Genomic DNA, 21,283 nt, shown 5'->3' with positions numbered 1-21,283 from the left:
CAGCCCACAAAAGCATCTCATCTCTCTCTTTCTCCCTTGTCTGTGGACTCTTCTACCTCTTTGTATGCTGGTATCTTATATTCACTGCACTGATACATCCCTGCCAATTTTTTTAGCTTTTCCTATTTGTGTTCATATAACAGACTCTGCATGACTTTTACACCAATTAAACAAGAATAATTTAAGAGTGTTTAATTCTTTCCTGTTTCATTTTTTTTTCTGCACCCCAAGTGATTTAAGGGGATGTGAAGAGTTTAAAAGTTTTAAGTTTTTTTGTTTGTTTGTTTGTTTGTTTTTTGTTTTGTTTTTTGTTTTTTGTTTTTTTTATATACTGTTGGTGCTGTTCACTGCAGCTTGGCTCCAGCAGCCTGTTAATCCCTGCACAGCCCGCTCATTAGATGTTCTGTTTTTCATGCAATGGAAATAACCTGCAGGGCCCCTTTCCTTACCTGCTCGCTCAGCGTAGAAGTTTGCTGCATTTTATTGGCGATATTTCTATGGATGTGAGCCACAGACTCGGGTGGGCTTTGCTGAATGAGAATAATGTAAGGTAAGCAGAGACAGGAGTAGGATTTCAAACTAAAAACTCAAAGTGGTCTAAATAGTGCATTGGGTTGTGAATAAGAAGTGCCTTGAGAGGGTGGGAGGTTGTTCCTGCTTGCCCTGTCCTGGATCCTTTAGGGCATAAAATGGCCAGGGCAACTGATTTTAGGCAGTGGGGCTGTGTTACTTGCCATATGTCAGAGCTGGGTCTCAAACTGGAGGAGCAGTGCCGTTGTCCTGGGCTGCAGGAGCAAGCACACCAACACACTGGAGCTGCTCCTCTCTTACCAAAATGGGGGGTTAAAAATACTCTATCATATGTGTGTGTAACCTGCTGTACTGTTACCTTCATACAGATAAATGTGGTACTATAAAATGAAAGTTCAGTAGTCTGTCACAACATTAAGAGGTTTTGTAGAAGTCTCTGTGAAACTACACAATTTCCCTGTAACACCAGCCTGACAAACAAAACTGTGGAGATGGTTCCCCAGTAGCCAGTGAATCGCTTCTCGAGTGACAAATCACCCTGATTCTTTGCGTGCTTTGAGTAATGTTCACTTTTGCACTGTTAATATTTTCTTCCTCTCTCCTTTCTACCGTCAACAATAATTGATGATTACAGAGATAATTCGGGGTCTCATCCCGCCCGCCCACCCCAGCATGATTCTCCCAGGCTTGATCCGAAGCCCAGAGAAGGCAGCAGCAGGTCTCACTTGCTTCGTGTGCAGCTATGTTGTACTTTGTCCAGGTGCTGTATGTCTGCAGGCACAGGATAGCCGGCTGTGTATCCAAGTATTCTGTTGAGTGGATACAAGTATTTTTAAGAAACTTAAAACTGTGGCAAGTGTACACTCAGTTTCTGTTATTGGTCTAAACAAGTATAAAATACCTGGTCACAGAAACGCCTTCGTGTAGCTGATTTGAGGGTATAGAGTGGTGGGGAAGAAGGTTTGCTTATGCATGTAGGTGATTTAGGTGATGATGAAAATACTTGTGGTGTGATTTTTTTTTTTTTTTTTTTTTTTTTTTTTTAAGCAACAAATTTGTCTTACTCTGTTTTCCCCAGAAGTTGTCATTACCAGCATAACTATTACAGCACGCTGAGGCTGTTATTTTTTTTCTTAAGAGCTGAGACTGCTATCTCATTTCTTTTTAATAATGTGACTTTTACCAGGGCGAGCGGGTTGTGAATTAGTACTTCATTATGTGCTGACATCGAACAAAGTCCCCACTTCAGAATTACATATTCAAGAAAACAGTTAAGATTTGGTTGTCTGACTCATTTAGGTACTTGAACATCATACCAATACAGAATTAGATGTAAAGTATATTTAACAGGTTCTGCTGCTTTGAATAATAATAAATCTAATGAAGAAATGGAATAAATATTTCTGTGGCTTTTAGGGGACAATTATGTTTGTAGAGCATGCGCTCTTTTCTACAGTTATGAAAACATGGTAGAATTGCTACTAAATGTGTATTGACAATAAATATCAATTGATATAAGTGTAATAAGATGCTTGGATGTCACTGGACTTGGAATTGGGAACATACTGAATCCTGCTTCTCTTCAGGGAGTGAATGTGTCCTGTGTAGTACTTTAAAAAAATATTTTAAATAAATAATTAGAAGTTGGTATTACTTCTAACAGCCTCTGCTAATTTTATGAAGATGGTGAAACATCACACAGGTTTCTTGGCACAATGTGATATAACTTGGTACTGCCACAAGCTAGGAGTCGTGTGTCTAGAGCAGCTTTGTCATCAAAAATTCTATGGATTTTTCGTAACATAGTGTTCTATGTCTTTTCAAAGCATAGGCATAGTATTAGATCTCATCTTGCATGATCTGTTTGCTTACCTTCCTTTAATTACACAGTATTACAGAAACCAGAAACTTTTTAGAAGATACTTGAACTGCGATGAATGCAGTCAACAGGCACACTTCCTGCAGATAGAATAAAATTCAATCTTCTCACGTGTTGACATCAGGAAAGAACAAGGTCTGTTTTACCTTCTACAGATGCTTCTGGTAGTGTATACTCTTCCTCCCATGAATTCACAAATCTGTTTTATAATAACTGGAGTATCACATGAACTTTTATTTGTTTCTGTTCCAAGTGCATAAACAGTTCTGCAGGGCAGAGGCAGTGGAAATGATGCTTATGTTACTTCGTATTTTGAAATCTTTCTTAACAACATGCTTGAGACTTAAAACTTAGCTTACTAAATGGAAGGAGAGAACCCAATGGAATATGCAGTTTTCATATCCTTGCTGTTTCTATGTGCAAGAACACGTTTTGTCGTTCTCCTTTTTGGGCAGAATAAAAGACTTTTCAATAAAGCTGAATTACATTTTCTTGCTCAATCTTGTTGCGATGGCATGTGTATTTCAGTTGATGTAACTTTATGTACTTGGTACTAAAGCAGTGAGGCAAACACATGTATTGCATAGGGAGGGAGAAGAAAATGCTGTTTCAGGAGTCAGAAAAGTCTCAGTTGCTAATTTTAAACTTTCTTCTATATGGCAAACTATAAACAGGCAATAAAAACATGTAATTTGCAAATTACACAGTTCTAGATTTGGTCTTGATTTTTTTTTTTTTTCTTGTGTACTCAGGTTTTTGCAACATTTTCACCAAAATATTTTCAGTGCTATGATTAGAGACTTTGCCTGGTAGAATTAAGTAGTAAAGTTGCTCATTTCCTACTGGAATGGTAGCATTTCAGATGAAAGAAGATAAAAGTGGGGCGTAATAGATGGTAATAAATGCAATAAAGAATTAAAAAGATGTAGGCAAGAGCAACTAATTAAAACACTTTATTTTGGTGATGAGTGAGAAAGTAGATAAAGTTTCAAAAATCTGATGATGAAGACGATCCATAGATCAGTAGATAAAAAACAGACATACTTTATGTTTCTGCCCTTTTCTTTCAAACAGAACAATGGGCTATTGTCATCCCATGGGGTGCTGAAAAAGAGTCCTCTTCTGACTCATGGCTGCTCAAAACCATCTTCTGTCCTGTTCTTATCTTCAGTCTTCATTTCCAGTTATATTTTATCTATTAAGACATTTCAGCAGGATAAGAGCCTCTGATTTCGGAGATACAAATCAATCTGTAAAAGTAAACACTCTCTTCCATTATTTGCCCACCTTTTACAGTATTTTATTTACTCTGTCAGTTTTCTGAAAACTTAATGTTCCTTCCCAATGATTTCATATAATAGCAAGTTTTGTTAGAAGATACAGCACTTTTCCCTAGTGTTATTGCTGTTAGGATACTGGCTTTATGGAGAAAAAAAAAAAAAACAAAAACAAAAACAAAAAAACAACAAACAAACAAAAACCCCAAACAAAAAAAACCCAACCAACCAAAACCAAACCCAAACTAATCTGTCCTGATACTCTACCAAACAGAACTGGCTTTGACCTTTAATGCACTCAATATTCAGAAACTCCTGAAAATCCGACCAGAATCTCATATATAAGCAGGGAGTATTTTCCAAGGTCAGAGGCTTAGACTTCATTGTATAATGCTAATAGAGAACTCTTTTGCATGGTGATTTTTTAATTATTTTCAAAGTGGTGCCAGACAATGTGTAAAGAGAATATACAAGTACATAAATGAATTAAGTGATGATATTTCTGCAGATGTGTGATTAGTCTGGTACTTCAACCTCTAGAAGGTGGGATGGAGAGCTTCCTGCTAATTAGTGAAAAAATTAGTCTTTCATTGTAGTATGGCTTAGATTCTTCGGTTTCGTATGGATTCTGCATTGCTTCTTGTTTCCAAAAAAACTATCCCCCTGTGACAGCAGTCTTCATCTGCAGTCAGTGTTTAATAACTTCTGCAGTACAACATTGCAACGGATCAAACTGCTGAGCTGCAGTGGGTCCCCTCTGGGTCCCTGCCGGATAAGGAGGACGCGCCTTTCCGAAGGCCTCAGCGTGTCTCTCGTGTCCCTTCCCGAGGTGCTCCCAGCCCAACCCCATCCTGCTCACACGTTGTGTCAGACAGCGCAAAGGCAACCGAGTTTCTGAAGGTCTGTATTTGCAATAAATGAACACACGTGCTTATAAAGCACTGATGAAGCATTTCATTTTAATTACAGAAATCCTGTTACATAAGACTTATGACTTGCAGAGGTGGTGATGTAAGAGGGCAAAATTTGGTCTACATTCCTTTTACATATAAAATATTTTTTTGTAAATTATAAAATTCAATTTATATAGCTGTTTTTATCCTAATATAGCATGTGTTATCTGGGGTGCTGTCAGCTCTTGGTTCTTCAGTTGTGTTACAGGCAGCTAATGAATCTACATGGTTGTGGAGGGAAGAGAAGAATTCTTAAAAGGCCAGAAACAAATTGCCCGGCACACTATTTTAATCTCCCACTTGAAATCTGTTTGGCTGTGGTTGTACGTGCCCTCTCTAACATGTCCTGTGGAAGGATCCAGACTTACTCTGTGCATGAAAACGTAGGCCCTGAGAGGTATCTCCACAGAAATTCAGTTGGAAAGCTGAAAACAGCCCTTTTAAGAAATTCTCCTATGAGTTTTATGTGCAGTAACAAAGAATAAGACAACAATATCTTATTGCAGCATTAAATGGATTTTTTTTTTTTTTTTTTAAATGAAGCATTAAACACTCTTGTTCAGTGTTCTGACTGTAACGGCTGTTGCTATTCAATATTAAAAAATGCTATATATTGGGAAATAGCTACTCTTGGTCAACTCTCTACTATTATTTTTAGTTATAAAGACAACCTTATTTTAAAGACTGTATGTGTTAGTATCCTTTATAAGGTTATAAACCAGGATTTTTTTTTTTTAAACTGTTTTCTCTTTGTTTTTATTGTGGAAAAATGCAAGGTTGATTCACAGAAAAATCTTTCTTCATGTAGTACCTCAGTCTTCATTTGTATTGAATGTTATATCTAGCTTAAATCAAGGATATAATGAGGCCATACTTTCTTGGATCTTGAATCACCAGTTAGAAGGAAAGTTAATTTAGATTTATGATAAAATACTGCTGCTCCATAATTTTGCATATTATATACTTGGTACCATTTGTTTCCCTTCTTACACAACTTAAAAAGTTCACAGGAGACCCGAAGCCAGGCAGAGCAAAGCGCCGAGTCGATACGCCGAGGTGCAAAGTGCTTGCCTTCGCCAGAGCTTAGCAATGTTACAAGGGATTCTGCTGCAGGGAGATAGTCGAGGGGTTTCTTTTCTGTATGAAAAGATACATATCCATTTTCTGAATAGCTGTGTTATTAGCGTTATTTTATGGTTGGTTAGAGGAGCTCAGTAGGATCTTGATGCTATTTTCATCAGAGCCTTCATTTCGGAAGAAACAGGGGCTTAAAGACCTATTTTTAAGTTATGCTTATGACTTCTTTTTGGTTATCAAAATTATGGTAGCATAAGCCTAGGATAAGAACAAAATTAGCCATAGGATCTGTTTAATTATGTTCTTGTAAATTAGTTCTCTTCAGTCCTAAATCTGTCATCCTCCCTCGTGTTGAACAACCATTTCTTTTGCAACTGAATCACTGAAATTGCTGAACTTAGTTGCCTGCTAAGAGATTTGATATCAGGGGTTGAGAACTTGAAACTCCTGCATATTTTGTATTTTCTCTTTCCTAACGTCCAGCTCACCTTTCTTTCAAAAACAGATCTTGAAAACTCCAGGACGAAAATGAGAAGCGCGGTGTCAGTGCGAGAGGGGCAGGGAGTCGTGCTGCTCTGCGGACCACCCCCCCGAGCAGGAGGTAAGAGACCTTCCAGGCTTTGCGCCTGGTGGAAACCAGAGCTGACTGACTGTGAAGTGGAATATCTTCCTGGAAATGCGGGAGAGAGCCAGAATGAAACCTGATTTCTGAAGTAAATACAGGGAGAGAGAAAACAAAACCAAAAGTGGGGGAGGGAAGTACTTAGGAGGATTTACTTTTATCGTGAAATGCCTTTCTAGCTCCTAGTAATTTCTGTGCACTTAACATGTCTGATTTTTATGATATTTCCAGTAATTAATCGAGTATCCTGTGGAGTTAAATTCTGCCCAATTTCACAATTGCTAAGCCTCGGTGAATCTGGTTTTCTCTATGACTAGACAATTGCAAAGAGTAGATTGTTGTCTTTAATTATGCCAGTATCTGCCTGTTTTCTTGCAATCAAGACATTTGATAGTGTAGTGTAATGATGCTGGCATAATTTAAAACACTGCTGTCTCGAGGCAGGGAGCAAGAAAATTGGATATATGGATTCTTGGTGGACCAAAAGTTGCAAGTACGTTTTATTGTTCATTCTGTCTCTTCAGTCTTTGACTAATTGCTAGTGAGCCTTAAGTAATATTTGCAAGTAACTGGTTTTATTTGTTTTTAGTTAATATGGAGTCTCATTATTGAAGGGCTGTGATGTTAAACACGAGATTTGATTGTAAAGACAAGGTAACATAAGCTAAACACTGAATACAATAATAATAGGTATTGTGGCTTCTTAAATTTGGCAGAGTCCAAGCAGACACAGCCATAAAATGGCAATTTTACAACTGTCTGAGCTTGCAGAATTTTTCTCTCTCTAAACTGATACATACTCTTAAATCATCTTTATAGCCTTACAACAGCTTTGTCTTTTCAGCTGCTGAGAAAATGGGTCATTCTCCCAGCTATCTATAAGAACTAAAATGATTAAATTTTGCTTCTATATGCAGTCCAAAGTCTGAATTACCCCAGCCATTCTTATACTGCCATCCCTTGCATGGGTATACAGAGATGATCGCCAAACTGACTACAACTCTGCTTGACTCTTGCAATGTTTAAGTTTGAGGTGTTAAACAGGAGGTGATGCAAAACATGCTCATGTTGCTAAGAATGGTGGTTCAAATCAACACACGAAAGAGGTGAGAATTTCTTTTGCAGTCAGCAGATGGGATATGCTTGACACCCTACACGCACACTAATTGTGTTATTCATGCAAAAAAGATAGAACTGAGGGCTCCCTGAATTTATCAAATGGAATTGAGAATTGGTACCAGAATTATTTAAAAACCTTGGATTTGTCTGAGAGTTGGAGGATTAACAATAAAGGTTTTCAGGAGACATGGAGCAAGGTGGAAAAAAATCCTTCCTCTTCTTTCTTCCCTAAAATAAACCTATAGCACAGTGACATCTAGCAGAAAGTGCCTCTAGATCTGGCATGGTAGGATGCAGGTCAGTAAGCCTTAGATAAAATATCCATCTGTAAAGTAGAAGTAGTTTATGAGGAATAACAGGGATGGTTTAGGAACAGCTGACCTGGCCTGAGGGCTCTGGTTCAGCCCCTTCCAGATCAATGATCTGATTTTTTTTTTTTCCCCCTGTTTCTTTGATTCTCTATTTGTTGCACTGAGCTATCAAATAATTTCAGACAATGTTAATTCTAAAAACCTTCTCAAATACTTGCTTTCTCTTCCCCTTTAGCCCCCAAAATATTGTTCTTTTCTGTTCTGTCATGTCAAGCAATTTCTAAGTTGTTGCTAGCTTAATTGCACTTATTTCTTACGTTCTCTGTAAGGAGTCTTCAAGAAGAGACTTGATTAAATTGTGATTATTCCTCCATATATGGCATTCCAATTACAATAGGAACCAATGTTGATTCTGAAAAAAATACCAGTTCATAGTATGGAAAAAGGAAATTACTTCCCTTCTACAATTTGGCATGGTTTTTTTCTTTGCTTGTCTTAGCCACAAATATTTACATAAGTAATATGAACATTCCCTTTCAGTGGGGAGCAGATTATTCATGCAGTTAATGGTACTTTTGTCCTTTTGAAATTTGTAGTTTCAGTTCCATCAGAGTATAGACATCTACCACTTAAACCAACAGCGAAACTCCATTTAACTTCATACAAGTTGGGTCCTATACCGAGCTTGTGTTTTAGCTTTGTTTCTGTGATGGCTGTTGCTGTATGGGGGGAGGAAGACAGTGCTCAGTATTTCCAGTTGAGGGTGCACAGATCAGGTCTGTATTTCTGTCATTAAACATGAGCTGTATCAAACCCCTCCAGTGTTTTCTTTAGAGTTAGTGCGTTTTCCGGTTTTTGGCATTCCCCTTTTTCGCAGTTATGTTTGAGATTTACTGAATGGGAGATCTGATAAATGCCTCGGTTTGTGTGTGCAGACTTTCCCCCAGCTATTTTACTAATTCCAGTGTTTTTTATGTTAGATAATGTAAGTTGTGTTATAATTGAGGAGTGATTTTTGGATAATTAAGATGGTCATCTGTCATTCTGCATGACCATACTCTGTATATAATTTTACTTCTGTTACAGGGAACCTGTTAAAATGGCTTGTTTTTTTCACAAATCAGTAAATCATCTCTCACATACTCAAAAGATAACATGCAAAATTGATTTATGTAGATCTCCTGCTTTTTCAGTTGTTATAACCATTAAATTGTATTGAACTCTCTACATTTATTTTGACTTTTTACTGTGTCACTGTTGCATCTTCGATGGTTTTAAAGGACTGTCAATATAACAAACATCTCAACGTTCAAAACTTAATATCGGACACACTTAACATGCAGCTGGTTAAAAAACATTCATGCGATGCTAATTTTTTCCCATTCTGCCAAGAATGGAAAAGGCTAGACATATGGAGATCTAAAAATTATTTTTCTCTACTATTGATTTTGTTCCAAAATCGGTATCTAAGGAGTGACAAAGCCCTGAGTAAAGCAAATCTGCAAGTTCCTTTAGGGTTTTATCTACTGTTACTACTGTATGTGTATCTTGATTATCATGTAGCTTGTCTTTAGCTATTATTTCTATTCGCTAGATACTGTGATTTATATTTGTTTAGTACAGTCAGTTTTATTAATCTGAAATTGATTTTGGATTTATAAGCTATATTCTGCTCTTCAGGAGAGGAGGAAGCAATGAGGCATAGTCCCTTTATGTTGTCTGTGGTGGTTTCAGGACTGCTTTATACACAGTGAAAAAGATGATTTTTTTAATGGTAGAAGTGAAGATTTGCTTGACGGTTATTCAGATGCTTCAGAGAATTTAGGCTTGCCTGGAAAAAGTAAGCATTAGTTTTATGTTGGTGGATATATGCTCCCTGTTACCTTGTTACTATGTGGAATATGTCCATAACCCACAAGAATTTAGGTAAATGGCAAGAATGTTGTGGGGCTGACAACCTGTTGCTTGAAAGTCGCAAGGAAATTGTACTTGTCTTAGATTCATGACTAGTCTCGTGTGATATGTGTTCCTATTTCACACAGTATGGCAAGGATCTTTCTACATCCGTAAAGCAGCAAGAATGTATCCTGCCTTTTACTATCATGCCCTGATAATTGTAGACTTAATCAATAAATGAGACTGAAAGGTAGGGATCAATTTAGGTCATAGCATATTATTTTAAAGTTGTGACATGCTGATATGAAATGATATTAGGTCATGGAAAAATAGCTCCCAATTTATTGCTCACTGTTTAATATGACAAATCATTCAGTGAATAATGTCGTGTCTGTTGCAAATTAGTATTTAGACTTGCAAATTTTTCTCATGCCTCTTGTATTGCCATTTGGAGACCTGCAAGTTCCAGCAAGACTGTGCTTCATGAATAACATGGCATGGAAAGTATCTCGTATGCCAGAAATATTTTGGTGCTTTGATTATTTCTTTTTTTGCAGCTCTTGAATATCAACATGATGTTTTTTCAGGTGCTGTAAATTGAATTGATTTTGCTTACTTGGTTTTGGAAACATTTCATACCCTTCAAACAAAGCAAAACTAAACAGATAACACTCCAAAATACGGTTTCGTTTCTACTGTCCGTCAGTGTGTTTTCAGGAAGTGGAAAGCGTCCTGGTTTTGCATCTTTACTTTTTTCTTTTGTTGCAGATTGTGGATGACACTCATATGGGCATGAGCAATAAATCATGCTTGCAGTAGGGATATTATGAGGTTTTTGCACAAAAATGCATTCTAAGGAGAATAGTATGTTGAATATTGTAAAGGCAATGGCCTTAAAAATTGTTCCATAGTGTTCTTGAGCTGTTCTCAATCTGCCAAGGAGAAGTAGTATTTTTATTTAAAAATATATTTTGCAATAGTCTTGTTGGTGTCATCATCATCATCTGCACAAATTTCAGCTGACAGTTTGAAATCAAATGGTACCCAAGAGACATTTATATTTGTCCATATGAGGGACAATAATACACGTTCACAGCTGGATTTCACAATGATTTCTATCTGTCAGAGCATTATTTCCACCACCAGTAACAAACCAATGCTACAGAGACAGTCTCTCTGTTCTGCACTTTACCAAATGCAGTCTTTCTAAAGCACTTTTTCTTTTGATAAGCCTGTGTTCCAGACTGAAGTAAACCAGACTAAAATTAGCATATCCTTATTTATATATTTGTGCAACATCTGCAGCTGCCTTACAGTACATGTTTTTAAGCCAGTGGGGAGGTGTTTAACAGGACTAAGAAACTGTTAGCAAAAGATGCATGCTTCCAGTCTGAGAAAGGGCAAACTGAACAAGCACGGCATCACTCCACATTCTTACAGAACTCTTTGTTAACTCCATGTTTCATTATGCACATCAGTGATGCTGAACATATGAATATATTATTATTTCTATTTTATTTCTTAGATATTCTTAAACTAAGAGATGTATCTAGATCATGAAGGATAGCTTCATAGCCAGGTAGGCAGTCGAGCATAAAGCCTGGAAACAGCTATGATCAGTAATATTACCTCTCATAAATTTTGCACTACATCTTGAATACCCATTGCAAATTTATTATGGGAATATTGCGGCTTTTTATAATTATTTTTTTTAAGTAAAAGTTCTGGCCTTCTTTTTTTTTTTTTTTTTTTTTTTTTTTTTTAGTAGCATTCCCAAGTATACACAAATCAGAAAACAAAACAAACTTTTAAAATCTCAGTATTTTAAAGCTAGATTATTCTTTTTATTAGTGGAGTAAGAGACCATGTCAGAACCTATAGTCTGTGCAGTGAAGGGTACAATTTCACCTGTAGCCTCAGGAGGAGTTTTGCATAAGATTGGATCAGCTCCTACTGGCCGCAGAACATTTTGTTTCCACTAAAGATTCACTAAGAGTTGAGTCCATACAGTAGTAGCATAGGCTGTTGTGGAGAGAGCAAAGAGTAGAGCAGACTTGTGGGGATAATACGGCATCAGTTTCATCAGCAAAATGTATGTGGGCACTCTAGAAGAGCTCAGAAGACTATGGGATGTGCACTTCACTGCTGATACCTGCTCTCATTAGTCCTCTTTCCTGAACCTGAATAAACTGAAAGAGTCAGCAGTACATGAGAGAGAACAATGCCTCTCGTGGGAAGGGGGAGGGTGGGGTTGGTATTTGTTGGAAGGAGGAGGGGATGGAAAGAAAGAGGGAGAGATAGGTTAGGAAGAACTAAATTGCAAGGAAAAAAGCTCAGGTCAAGCCTTTTCACTTAGCTAGTCCCAGGTATCTCAGGTACGCCTTGGGAAAAAGAGGAAAAAAAATGGAGAAAATAAGAGGGTTTAGCTCTCTACCAAGATTATCTTTATCCCTAAATTGTCACTGTGGGGTTTTTCTTCTCCAACTCTTTATCTCCTCTACTAAAATATTTGAGTTTTTCTTTGGAAACAGGATAATTGATTAGGAAGAGGCAGGAGGGAGATGGCTGCAGTCCCAGCGCACAGTCATAGCTGATCATTGCACTCTTAACAAGAGTACTGAAAGTAATTTTTGTTTTTCACAGGGGTTTACCAAGTACCTTCTCCTCGATGAGTGCAAGACTACCAAATGAGATTTATCACTAATTACTACTTCCACCTATAAACATTAGTACATTCCCTTGAATATTTACTCTTGGGTATTTCCGTTAGTTTCCCTTAGTTTATCTCCCTAATATTTAACATTCAGAAGAAATCAGATGTGTTTAGTTGAGCAATAAACTAAACTATCATCTTTTTATCCTCAAAATTATTATAGGCAGGAAGCAATTTAAAATACTTTCAACTACTGAAAAAGCACAACAGAGTTGTTAGAAATGCTCTGAGCAATTAAATGTAAAGTTCTAGGGACGTGATTAAAAGAACAACTTGTCATTTGAAATGGATATGGTTAATGGGTATGTATTTAAATATTGCTTCCTAAAGCAGTTTCTTACTTTTCTACATACTTCCAGAGTATGAACAATTTGATTGGAGCCAGTACACTTTGAATGACACAGCTAGTCTGAAACAATTAGTTCAGAAATGTGATAAAGAGAAACTAATCCATCATCCTGCACAGCTACAGGGGATGCGAAATTGGGTTTTTATTCAGCACTGGAACGCAAATGTAGAAAAGTGTTTTGTTAGACTTTCCCATTAGCATCTGGATTTCCTTCAAAGCATCAAGGAACATTTAACCTGCCAGTTAAGGAGCACTTTTGTATTACAAGGTCATGTTCGGTTTGAAACTTAACACTAGTGAATGGTCAGATTGGGGACAAGGAGATGGCAGACAGCAGGCAAGGCCGAGCTGCTTTTCCAGTGCATATGCTGTTTGAAAATACACTCACTGTGAGTTTTTCTGCTGTACTAATAAAAAAATATCGATGCCAGTCTTGAACATCTGTGTTTCCCGAGGAGGAGCTTAGAAATGTTTACGTTTTAATTACAACGGTGTGCTTTGCTTTAGATGCTGCTTTGAAAGACTTAGGAAAAACTCCACAAATGGTCACGTATAGAGAAAGACAGACCTTCAGTGGGCTGTTTTACACCACTGGAGTTTGTCTCCTGCGAGTCATGCAGAGGTGACAGACTAGTGTGTGCAATTACTACTTGGCCAGTTCTATGCTTGTGTAGGTGGAGGGGCAGTAGAGAAAAACACAATTTCTGCTGCAACTATGTTTAAAGATTCACATCCTCTTTTACATCACACTAGCTCATTTCAAAATCAGAAAATGAGTGGACTCTTACCATATTCCATTTAAAAATGAAAATTAGGTGTTAGCCTGAAGTAGGAACCTAGCAATTTCAGCTAAAACATTTCAATATTCTCATTAAATGTGTAGATTGAAATTGCAGGATATTACATAGGTCTCTCACTGCTCTCATTGTTTTGGGTTATTCCATACACAGAAGTTGCATGCGTAATTACCTGCACAGCATGCTGAAAATTGATCTTTTCTATTTTATCTATAAAATAATTCACCTTTTATGCCAAAACTATTAATAGTATACATTAGTTTCAAATCAGAGTGTTTCCATTATGCTCTGGAATAAAATGAGTTTCTCAGGGTATGTTCTTCAACTTTTGTAGCTGGGCTCAGATTCCTATCATGCAATTTACATTTTGTATAAAGAAAAATATCTTCAGCCAGAAGAAGAGAGTTATTCTAAAGAGTTTGGAGGGAATTTCAGAAGCATTTATAAATCTCCTCCAAACATTTTTCCCCAATCTGGGAAAATGTTACAACTATGTTAACCAGTTACTCATTTTCTTACCTTATTCCCTGTGACCACAATTCAAGCCCTTTTATAGAGTTTTGTTTTGTAATTGTCATTATTTTTATATAGAAAACATTAACAAAAAGTAGACTACCAACCTACAGTTTATAGACAGACTGTACTCTGAAGTGTGACTGCAGCTAATGACTTTTGCATTATTAGTGGTATAGCTACTTGCATGCAAACAATTCAGGAGTCCCCCTCAGAAATAGAGAGTTCTGTTTTCGTTTTCCCAGCTGAACATACTTAGGCCAGTATTTCAGTTTCTGAGCATTTAATGTCCTCAGGAATATACCCTAAACCCCTGAAGTGATACGTAATTCCAATAAAATTCTAAAGAGTTGTTTCATTGTCAAAACTATAATTTTTGACAGTAACACCTAAAGACATAATATCCAGTTTACGCGTATGTTAGGGGATCCAATACTGGAGTACGTAAACACCTTGTCTTACACCTACAGTGCATAAGATTTTTATTTGTAAAATAACCTTTAATGTCTGCCAGGAAAAAAAAAAAAAAAAAAATGTGATTTATTTTATGGCAGAGAGAAAGTATTACCTCTCTTGGATAAAGCGCAGGCACCAAGAATATCCTTGCAGCTGGCTGTGCTGGCTTGCTGATGGAAGGATGGACTGCTGGAGGTGGTGAACTATGTGGAATAAAGTAGCTAGAGTTTGCCCAAGTAAGAAAAGAGTGGTGAGAAGTTTAAAGGTAGTTTATGTACAATAAAATGCATCATACCTCCTGGGGGCACTCGTGTCTGCAAGTACAGTGACCTAAACCCGTAGCAGTGTAATCCTCTAAGGATTAGGCTGCAGTGAGCTGAGGACAGTTTATGTTTAGGTTAACAGCATCTTCCGGGAGTTGAATGCACTTTTACCTCGTGCAGATTAACTTCCTACTTTTAAATAATTCGCTTGCACTTTCCTAGGGGTTCCTGTGCAGAGAAACATACAGAGCTGTCCTCAGCGGTGGTGACAAATTGACATGTCTGTGTGTGACTGTCCCACAAAACCAGACCGGAGTGCTTCATGTCTGCTGCGAGAGCTTGCTCCTTCCCGAGTGATGCTCATCCACAAAGCGAGAGGCTTTTCTCCATTTTCTGTCATTTCTTCATCATTTGAGCTGAAACTGGGCCAAATGAACTAATTGGTTTCTTCCTTAATTATGGAATCTCTCATTATCCTCTCAAAATCAGTGTTACTTTTCTATTACTTTTAACTCGAAGGTAGATAATTCAAAATAGCTGGTTGTTACAAATTTCCATGTCTTTAATTGCAGTTTCTGTCATTGCTAAATTTTGTCTCTTGCAAACAGTTTTTTAAAAGCTGTATACCACCCTGCAGGTTAGGCAGAGTGCCAGTTGAAGACAGAACATACCAGGATATTGCAGCTTCCCACTGTATCTCTATTACGGAATAGTGTAAAATCTGAATTGGAGAACTGTATGAAATAATACAGATTTGGGTATCAGTGACTGTCATGAAACTTATTTTCTGTAAAAAATAAAACATAAAACCTCTGATTATTTTTCAGTCAGCTTGATGCACTCAAAATCAAGTATTTTCATTTATTTTAAGAATTATTTATGGAAACATCAGCTTCACTAAATGAAACCCAATCAGTTTTCAACATAAGTTTAAATCTCTTTCAGAACAATATTGTACACATCATTTCCTTTTGGATGTTTTAGAAATCTCATTTAGGGACTACCAAATACATATTAAGCAGTTGTATAGGAGTGCTGGTCCAGCACAAAAGGAGCAAGAGATGACCTTCAGAATTTGTGCATTTAGTGGATAAAAGAAACTTTATGAATTGTCCACTCCTTTCAGTTATATCTCTGTATGCCTTCCCCCCACCCCCAGCTTTTGCTTTGCTGACTTCCTGAATTCATTTACAGTTTTGGATTTCCACAACTACTGTTGTCTCTTAAATTTTGTTTGCAAGAAGTAAAATTGGCCTGGTTCCATTCAGTGGTCTCCCACTGATGTGTTGCAGCCTCTCTTAGAGGAAATGTGTAATATAATTAAAAGTAATCTTTTGAAAAACATGTAAACATGTACATGAGCTTAAGTCCGAACTTTGAACCCAGTTAAAAGCCGCTCAATGTGTGGGGCTTACCCCCTTATGTTCCTCTAGCAACATTCATTTTTTTTCTTACATGGGAAGTGAACATATGTTTTTTAGAAGCTCGGAGATGGCAGGAAATGGCTGTGGTAGACCTTAGAAGCCATGCTGATATAATGGTTGAATTTTGTAAAAATTTAAGTGTAAAAATGACAGGCAATTTTATAAGCAATTTTTAATTGAACACTTAGGTGCACAAAGCGCCTAGAACATTATGAGCTTGCTGAGGGTGTTGTGGCTTGTAGACAGCACAGTAAATAATAATCAAATAATGCAAAATAAAGAGAAGAAGCCAACCAAGATGTAGTAAACAAATAAAAATTGAGTAATAACTGTAATTTCCAATACCTTATCCATCTATATATGGTTGCCAAATAAGGAAAAAATGCATTGGAAAGCAAAGTCTTAGATCTCCAAGGAAGCCCAGGAGAGACATATTGCTTCCATTTATAACACAAAATGAACTGAAAACTTGTAATTGACAGAAAGGGAGGGAGTTTGTGTCCCTTGAGGTGCCCTAGCATCAGCAACAGGCAAAGGGTGTAAACATCATAAATCACAGAACAAGTTGTTTAATATGAATTTTTTTTGAAGGTAAGAATACAATTTTGTGAAGTACAATAAATATAAAATGAGATATTGGCTGTGGGGCACTAGTAAAGAAACACCCTGTTCCTTTCTTAAGAGAGTCAATGAAAATATATGTTGAATGGGAAATTGGGTTTCCAGGAGTGCTTATTCATAGACTGTTGAAGGATCCAATTAAAGTGGAATACACTTTGCGTGGCTTTCATAATCATAATGACTGATTTCAATGAGCTTACTCTTGACTTAACCCAATATAGTAGGAACAAAATCAAGCTGCTTATTTTCTTGCTGCGTATCCACATCTGTCCGTCCCCCTTTGAATGCTTTGAATAATGTCTTTTTTCTTTTTTTTTTTTTTTTTTAAACTTAAGAAATAAATAATATTTTGAGCTAAGGAAAACAAGTAGCTCAATAAATACCAGATCCAATAAAGCCTGGCTTCCCACACTTTTGTGCATGTCTGAGTTTGATGTACAGCTGAAAATGTAAATTTTTCTTTCGGTTCCTGAGTTGATACCTAATTTGGTCTACAGCCTCTCCCTCAGCATTGTGATCACTCTCCTCATCCAGCTGCTCTGTAGAAATGGAATTATGTTTTAGTTTCTGGTCTTTCCCATTTAGCAAGACAATACAATCTTTGCTCTCAAAGAGGTCGTAGCCCTCTTCCATCTCTAGGTGTACTTTTTCTTTTTAAAAATATTTTTTTATTTTATTTTTTCTGTTTGAAGTCAGTGATAGATATTCTGGCTGTGGTCTGGCACTGTTCAGTGGTGCACAGATGCCACCTCACTGCTGTGCAGTGCTTACTCAACAAGCCCTCTCAGTTCAGTAGCAAACCATTGACGCCTACATCTTGATATTTGTGTTTTAAGATGGGAGTACACCTGTACAGAATATTTTTTTGTAGACGGTATGAATATTCTTTGACTTGTATATGAGACTCCTAGGGCAAATCTCAAAAGTCTTTCTGAAGTCAATCTAGATCATAGGGTTTTCCTTCCCACTGCATTAACTACCATATCTTTTCTCGGCAAATCCTTGTTGGTCTTCTTTATCTTAAATTAATTACACCTCTCATTTTTTAGTGAAAGCCACTGTTTCAGCTGAGGAGACACACACTGCAACTCTAGAAGAGTAGATGGCTGTTTTCAACAATAAATATTTCCAAATCTGACAAAAGTTAAACTCTCTAGAAAAGTCCTGAGACTGTTAATTGTTCAGACACACTGCTCCTGCAAAATAATGTTAATGGTAGGAGTTTAAATATTGATAGAAAAAAATTAAATGCAATTATGATAAGCCATTTCATTTTATGCCCTTTTTGCATTATCCAGTCCATAAATATTTTACTAATTTCATTTATTGAATGTTTTTTTATCTGCGTGCTCTTACCTTGTGCTAAATTGTCTTGGCTTAGCGCTTTCGTGGGTGCATATTCACACTCAACTGTGAGGGTTATGAAAATGTCTACTCTCCATTTCATGGCTGCATCTGAATTTATGCACTTTCAAATTAAATCTGTGCAAAAAGGTATGATCCCCATTTTGTAGGAGCAGTGCAAATGCTACAGGATACTTTAACATGAAGGTAGGTCAATCAAGCTGTAATAGTCTCTAATTAGCACTTGCAGAAGCTGTAATCTTTTTATAAACTTTCAGCTGAGCAGCACTTGGGTGAAAAAATATTTCTTGTCTGGAAAACCACTAAAAATTAATTTCCTTTGATTCTGCAGGATGTGAATGAGACAAGCACACGGCCTCACACAGGAAGGGGCTTTTGCCAATTAAAACTGGACACACAGAGCTCAGAGTGCTGTTCAGAAGAAAACTTCTAATGCAGTTTTTGCCACATCTCTTAGTTTATCTTTTGAAGTGTGACTTTTCCTTTTAAATGACCATAATGAATGCTAGTGAGGGCTACTTCGCTGTATCATACAGAGATACCTTTGTTTTTAATGGAATTTTAATGGATTTATGTATGAAAAAAAAGAGTTTTGCAGTGTGGTGAACCCTATTGGGAAATTGCCCTTGCGTAAAACACTCTGAGTTCCTTTCACCTTTTTCTTTTGCTGGAGAAGATACGACTGGTGAAAAAACGGTTTGTTTTGCCTTTTGGCTTTGCTGGTTTCTGGTACTTTTTAAAATTAATTTTTCTCAGTCTTTGGCTCTCTGGTCCTGTTTGATACGTAATACAGTATTGCATATAATACAATATTGTAAAATACAGTAATAAAATAATTTGATCTTTGAAGAAAAAAGATGTGCAAACCCTTACCAAACATCATCTTTTTTTATTACCAACTAGAATTGGCATTTGCTTGGATCTTCAATGAATATCCATCATTTGTACAAGAGGATAGTCGGCGATTTGTGTCTCAAGAGACTGGTCACCTTTACATAGCCAAAGTTGAGCCATCAGATGTAGGAAATTACACCTGTGTTGTAACCAGCACTGTGACCAACAGCCAGGTTCTTGGGTCACCAACTCCTCTCGTGCTGCGCACAGATGGTATGACTTCCCCTCTACATCGTGAATAAGTAACACATCTAGTCGTCAGTGAACATTTTTTGCCCCTTACAGTGTAATCTTTCATGCATTTTCAGAATATTTCAGAATTTATAAGGAGATAAACTATTTTGTGTTGCATGCTCCTCTTCCTCTCCTAAGTCTGACAGTGATTTCACTGGCAGGACCCTATGCTTCACTTTATTAACGGAGTGCAAGAGAAATAAACTTGATTTTGAATTTAATGTGATGTAATGCTAGAGAGAGAAAAAATACTTTAAAGATTAAAAGTTACCTTTTCTAAATATCTCATATAGGTGTGATGGGAGAATATGAACCCAAAATAGAAGTTCAGTTTCCTGAGACACTTCCTGCAGCTAAAGGCTCAACTGTCAAGCTAGAATGCTTTGCACTAGGAAAGTAAGTTTTTGAATTCACCCATACCGAAAGTTGAAGCACATTCAGGTTCATCTGCATAAGAGATGTGGAGTTCTGGCAGTCGTTTTGGCAGTGCTTTCTAAAGACTCTATTTTGATCATCACAATTATTGCCTTGGAATAAGAGGGCAAAGAGTCTTGGAGTAATTTTTATTTTGTTTAGAATTAAAATGTATATGTTGGCAACACAGTAATTTACATTTCATTTCGAATTACCTTGAGTAAGATCAGTGCAGTTTTGCATATGTCCTTTGACCTAGCTCTGCTTTCTCTGTGTAGAAGAAAATGTTGAAGTCTGCGAGAATTTTGCCTGAATTTTACTGTTAAATATACTTGATGGCTTCATAATATTGTTCTTCCTTTATAGCTGAAATAAAGATTAAAATGTATTCCTCTTCTGAATGATATTTCACACACAATTGATATCTTTTCTATTTCACAAATGATCTGAGAACGCATTTACGTTTCTGTAAATGTATTTACTTACCAATTTGTGGTTTATTTGCAGACAGCTTTGTCAGGTGTTCATAATTTATAAGCGCCAGATTGATAACTTAATCACATGCTATTGCTTTGGTTCCCCAGCTAGGTGAGTGAAAGTTCTAAAATCAGAGAATGGGATGTAGGATGGGAATTTCAAAAGACTTGCCTTGATTCCTCTTCCATGGAACTCATTGGTAAATCTCACCCGTCTTCAGGGGAGGCCAGCGGTGATTTACAAGAAATTTTGCAATCATTGGACATTCACACAGCTATTCATGAAAAATGTGGTACCACAAATTCCAGCATATGAAACAGAACTGTACATGCAAATCAGTTGCCATAGTGTCTGACCATCTGTCATATACAGTATGAATACCACTTTTAACACAAGCTTTTAGTCACTTCTGACTTTTATTGTGTATTAGTTTAAGTTTCTGATTTTGGCAATCATGTCTGTTAACCAAAGCTGTTTAAAATCCTATTACATTCTTTTTAGCCCTGTGCCTCAGATTAACTGGAGAAGAACTGATGGTCTGCCATTTCCAAGTAAAATAAGGCTGAGGAAATCCAATGGCATGATTGAAATACCTAATTTCCAGCAAGAGGATGCCGGACTATATGAATGTATTACTGAAAACTCCAGAGGAAAAAACATTGCAAGAGGACGTCTCACTTACTACGGTAGGAGACTTTCTTGTTCTGTCCCACCCTTCTTTCCACATGAAATATAAACCACTCTAGGGTACTTTTGGGTTTATAGCTTCTACAGTACCATCAAGCATTTGTGCTTAAAATTCAGTGGCATCTTAACTACCCTCAGAGAATGAGAACTTCTGCACCAGGTTTTGCATAACACTTATAATAGATGTCCAGGGTCAAAAGAGTTGCTATGAGTAGTGTAGAAAGTGCTTGTGCTTATTTTTCTGTGATGGAAAGACTTTTTTCTTAAACACTTCTTATTGGTCCACCGGTGAAACCTCAGATTTTCAGTCAATTGGATTTATTTGGGAGATAGTTTAGGCCTCCCATTTACAGGAAATACAAATTTTATCTTGCTTTAGGAAAAAGATTACTGATGGATATTGTCAATTCT

General features: G+C 36.9%; 1 protein-coding gene across 1 annotated transcript in view; it reads left to right on the top strand.

The window, feature by feature from the left end:
- The window catches only part of LOC104367775 (contactin-3), a 112,763-nt gene that overhangs the window by 52,514 nt on the left and 38,966 nt on the right, over positions 1 to 21,283 (top strand). The window contains exons 3-6 of the mRNA XM_042799671.1: positions 6,223 to 6,318; positions 19,070 to 19,273; positions 19,588 to 19,690; positions 20,687 to 20,871. Coding sequence (XP_042655605.1) covers positions 6,223 to 6,318; positions 19,070 to 19,273; positions 19,588 to 19,690; positions 20,687 to 20,871 — 588 coding nt within the window. The remainder of the gene's footprint in view (positions 1 to 6,222; positions 6,319 to 19,069; positions 19,274 to 19,587; positions 19,691 to 20,686; positions 20,872 to 21,283) is intronic.

Source organism: Tyto alba, unplaced genomic scaffold (genome assembly GCF_018691265.1).
Source record: "Tyto alba isolate M040663 unplaced genomic scaffold, T.alba_DEE_v4.0 Super-Scaffold_3, whole genome shotgun sequence".
Classification (NCBI taxonomy): Eukaryota; Metazoa; Chordata; class Aves; order Strigiformes; family Tytonidae; genus Tyto; species Tyto alba.
The sequence above is the reverse complement of the archived record's forward strand: the minus strand, read 5'-3'. Positions and strand labels throughout refer to the sequence as shown.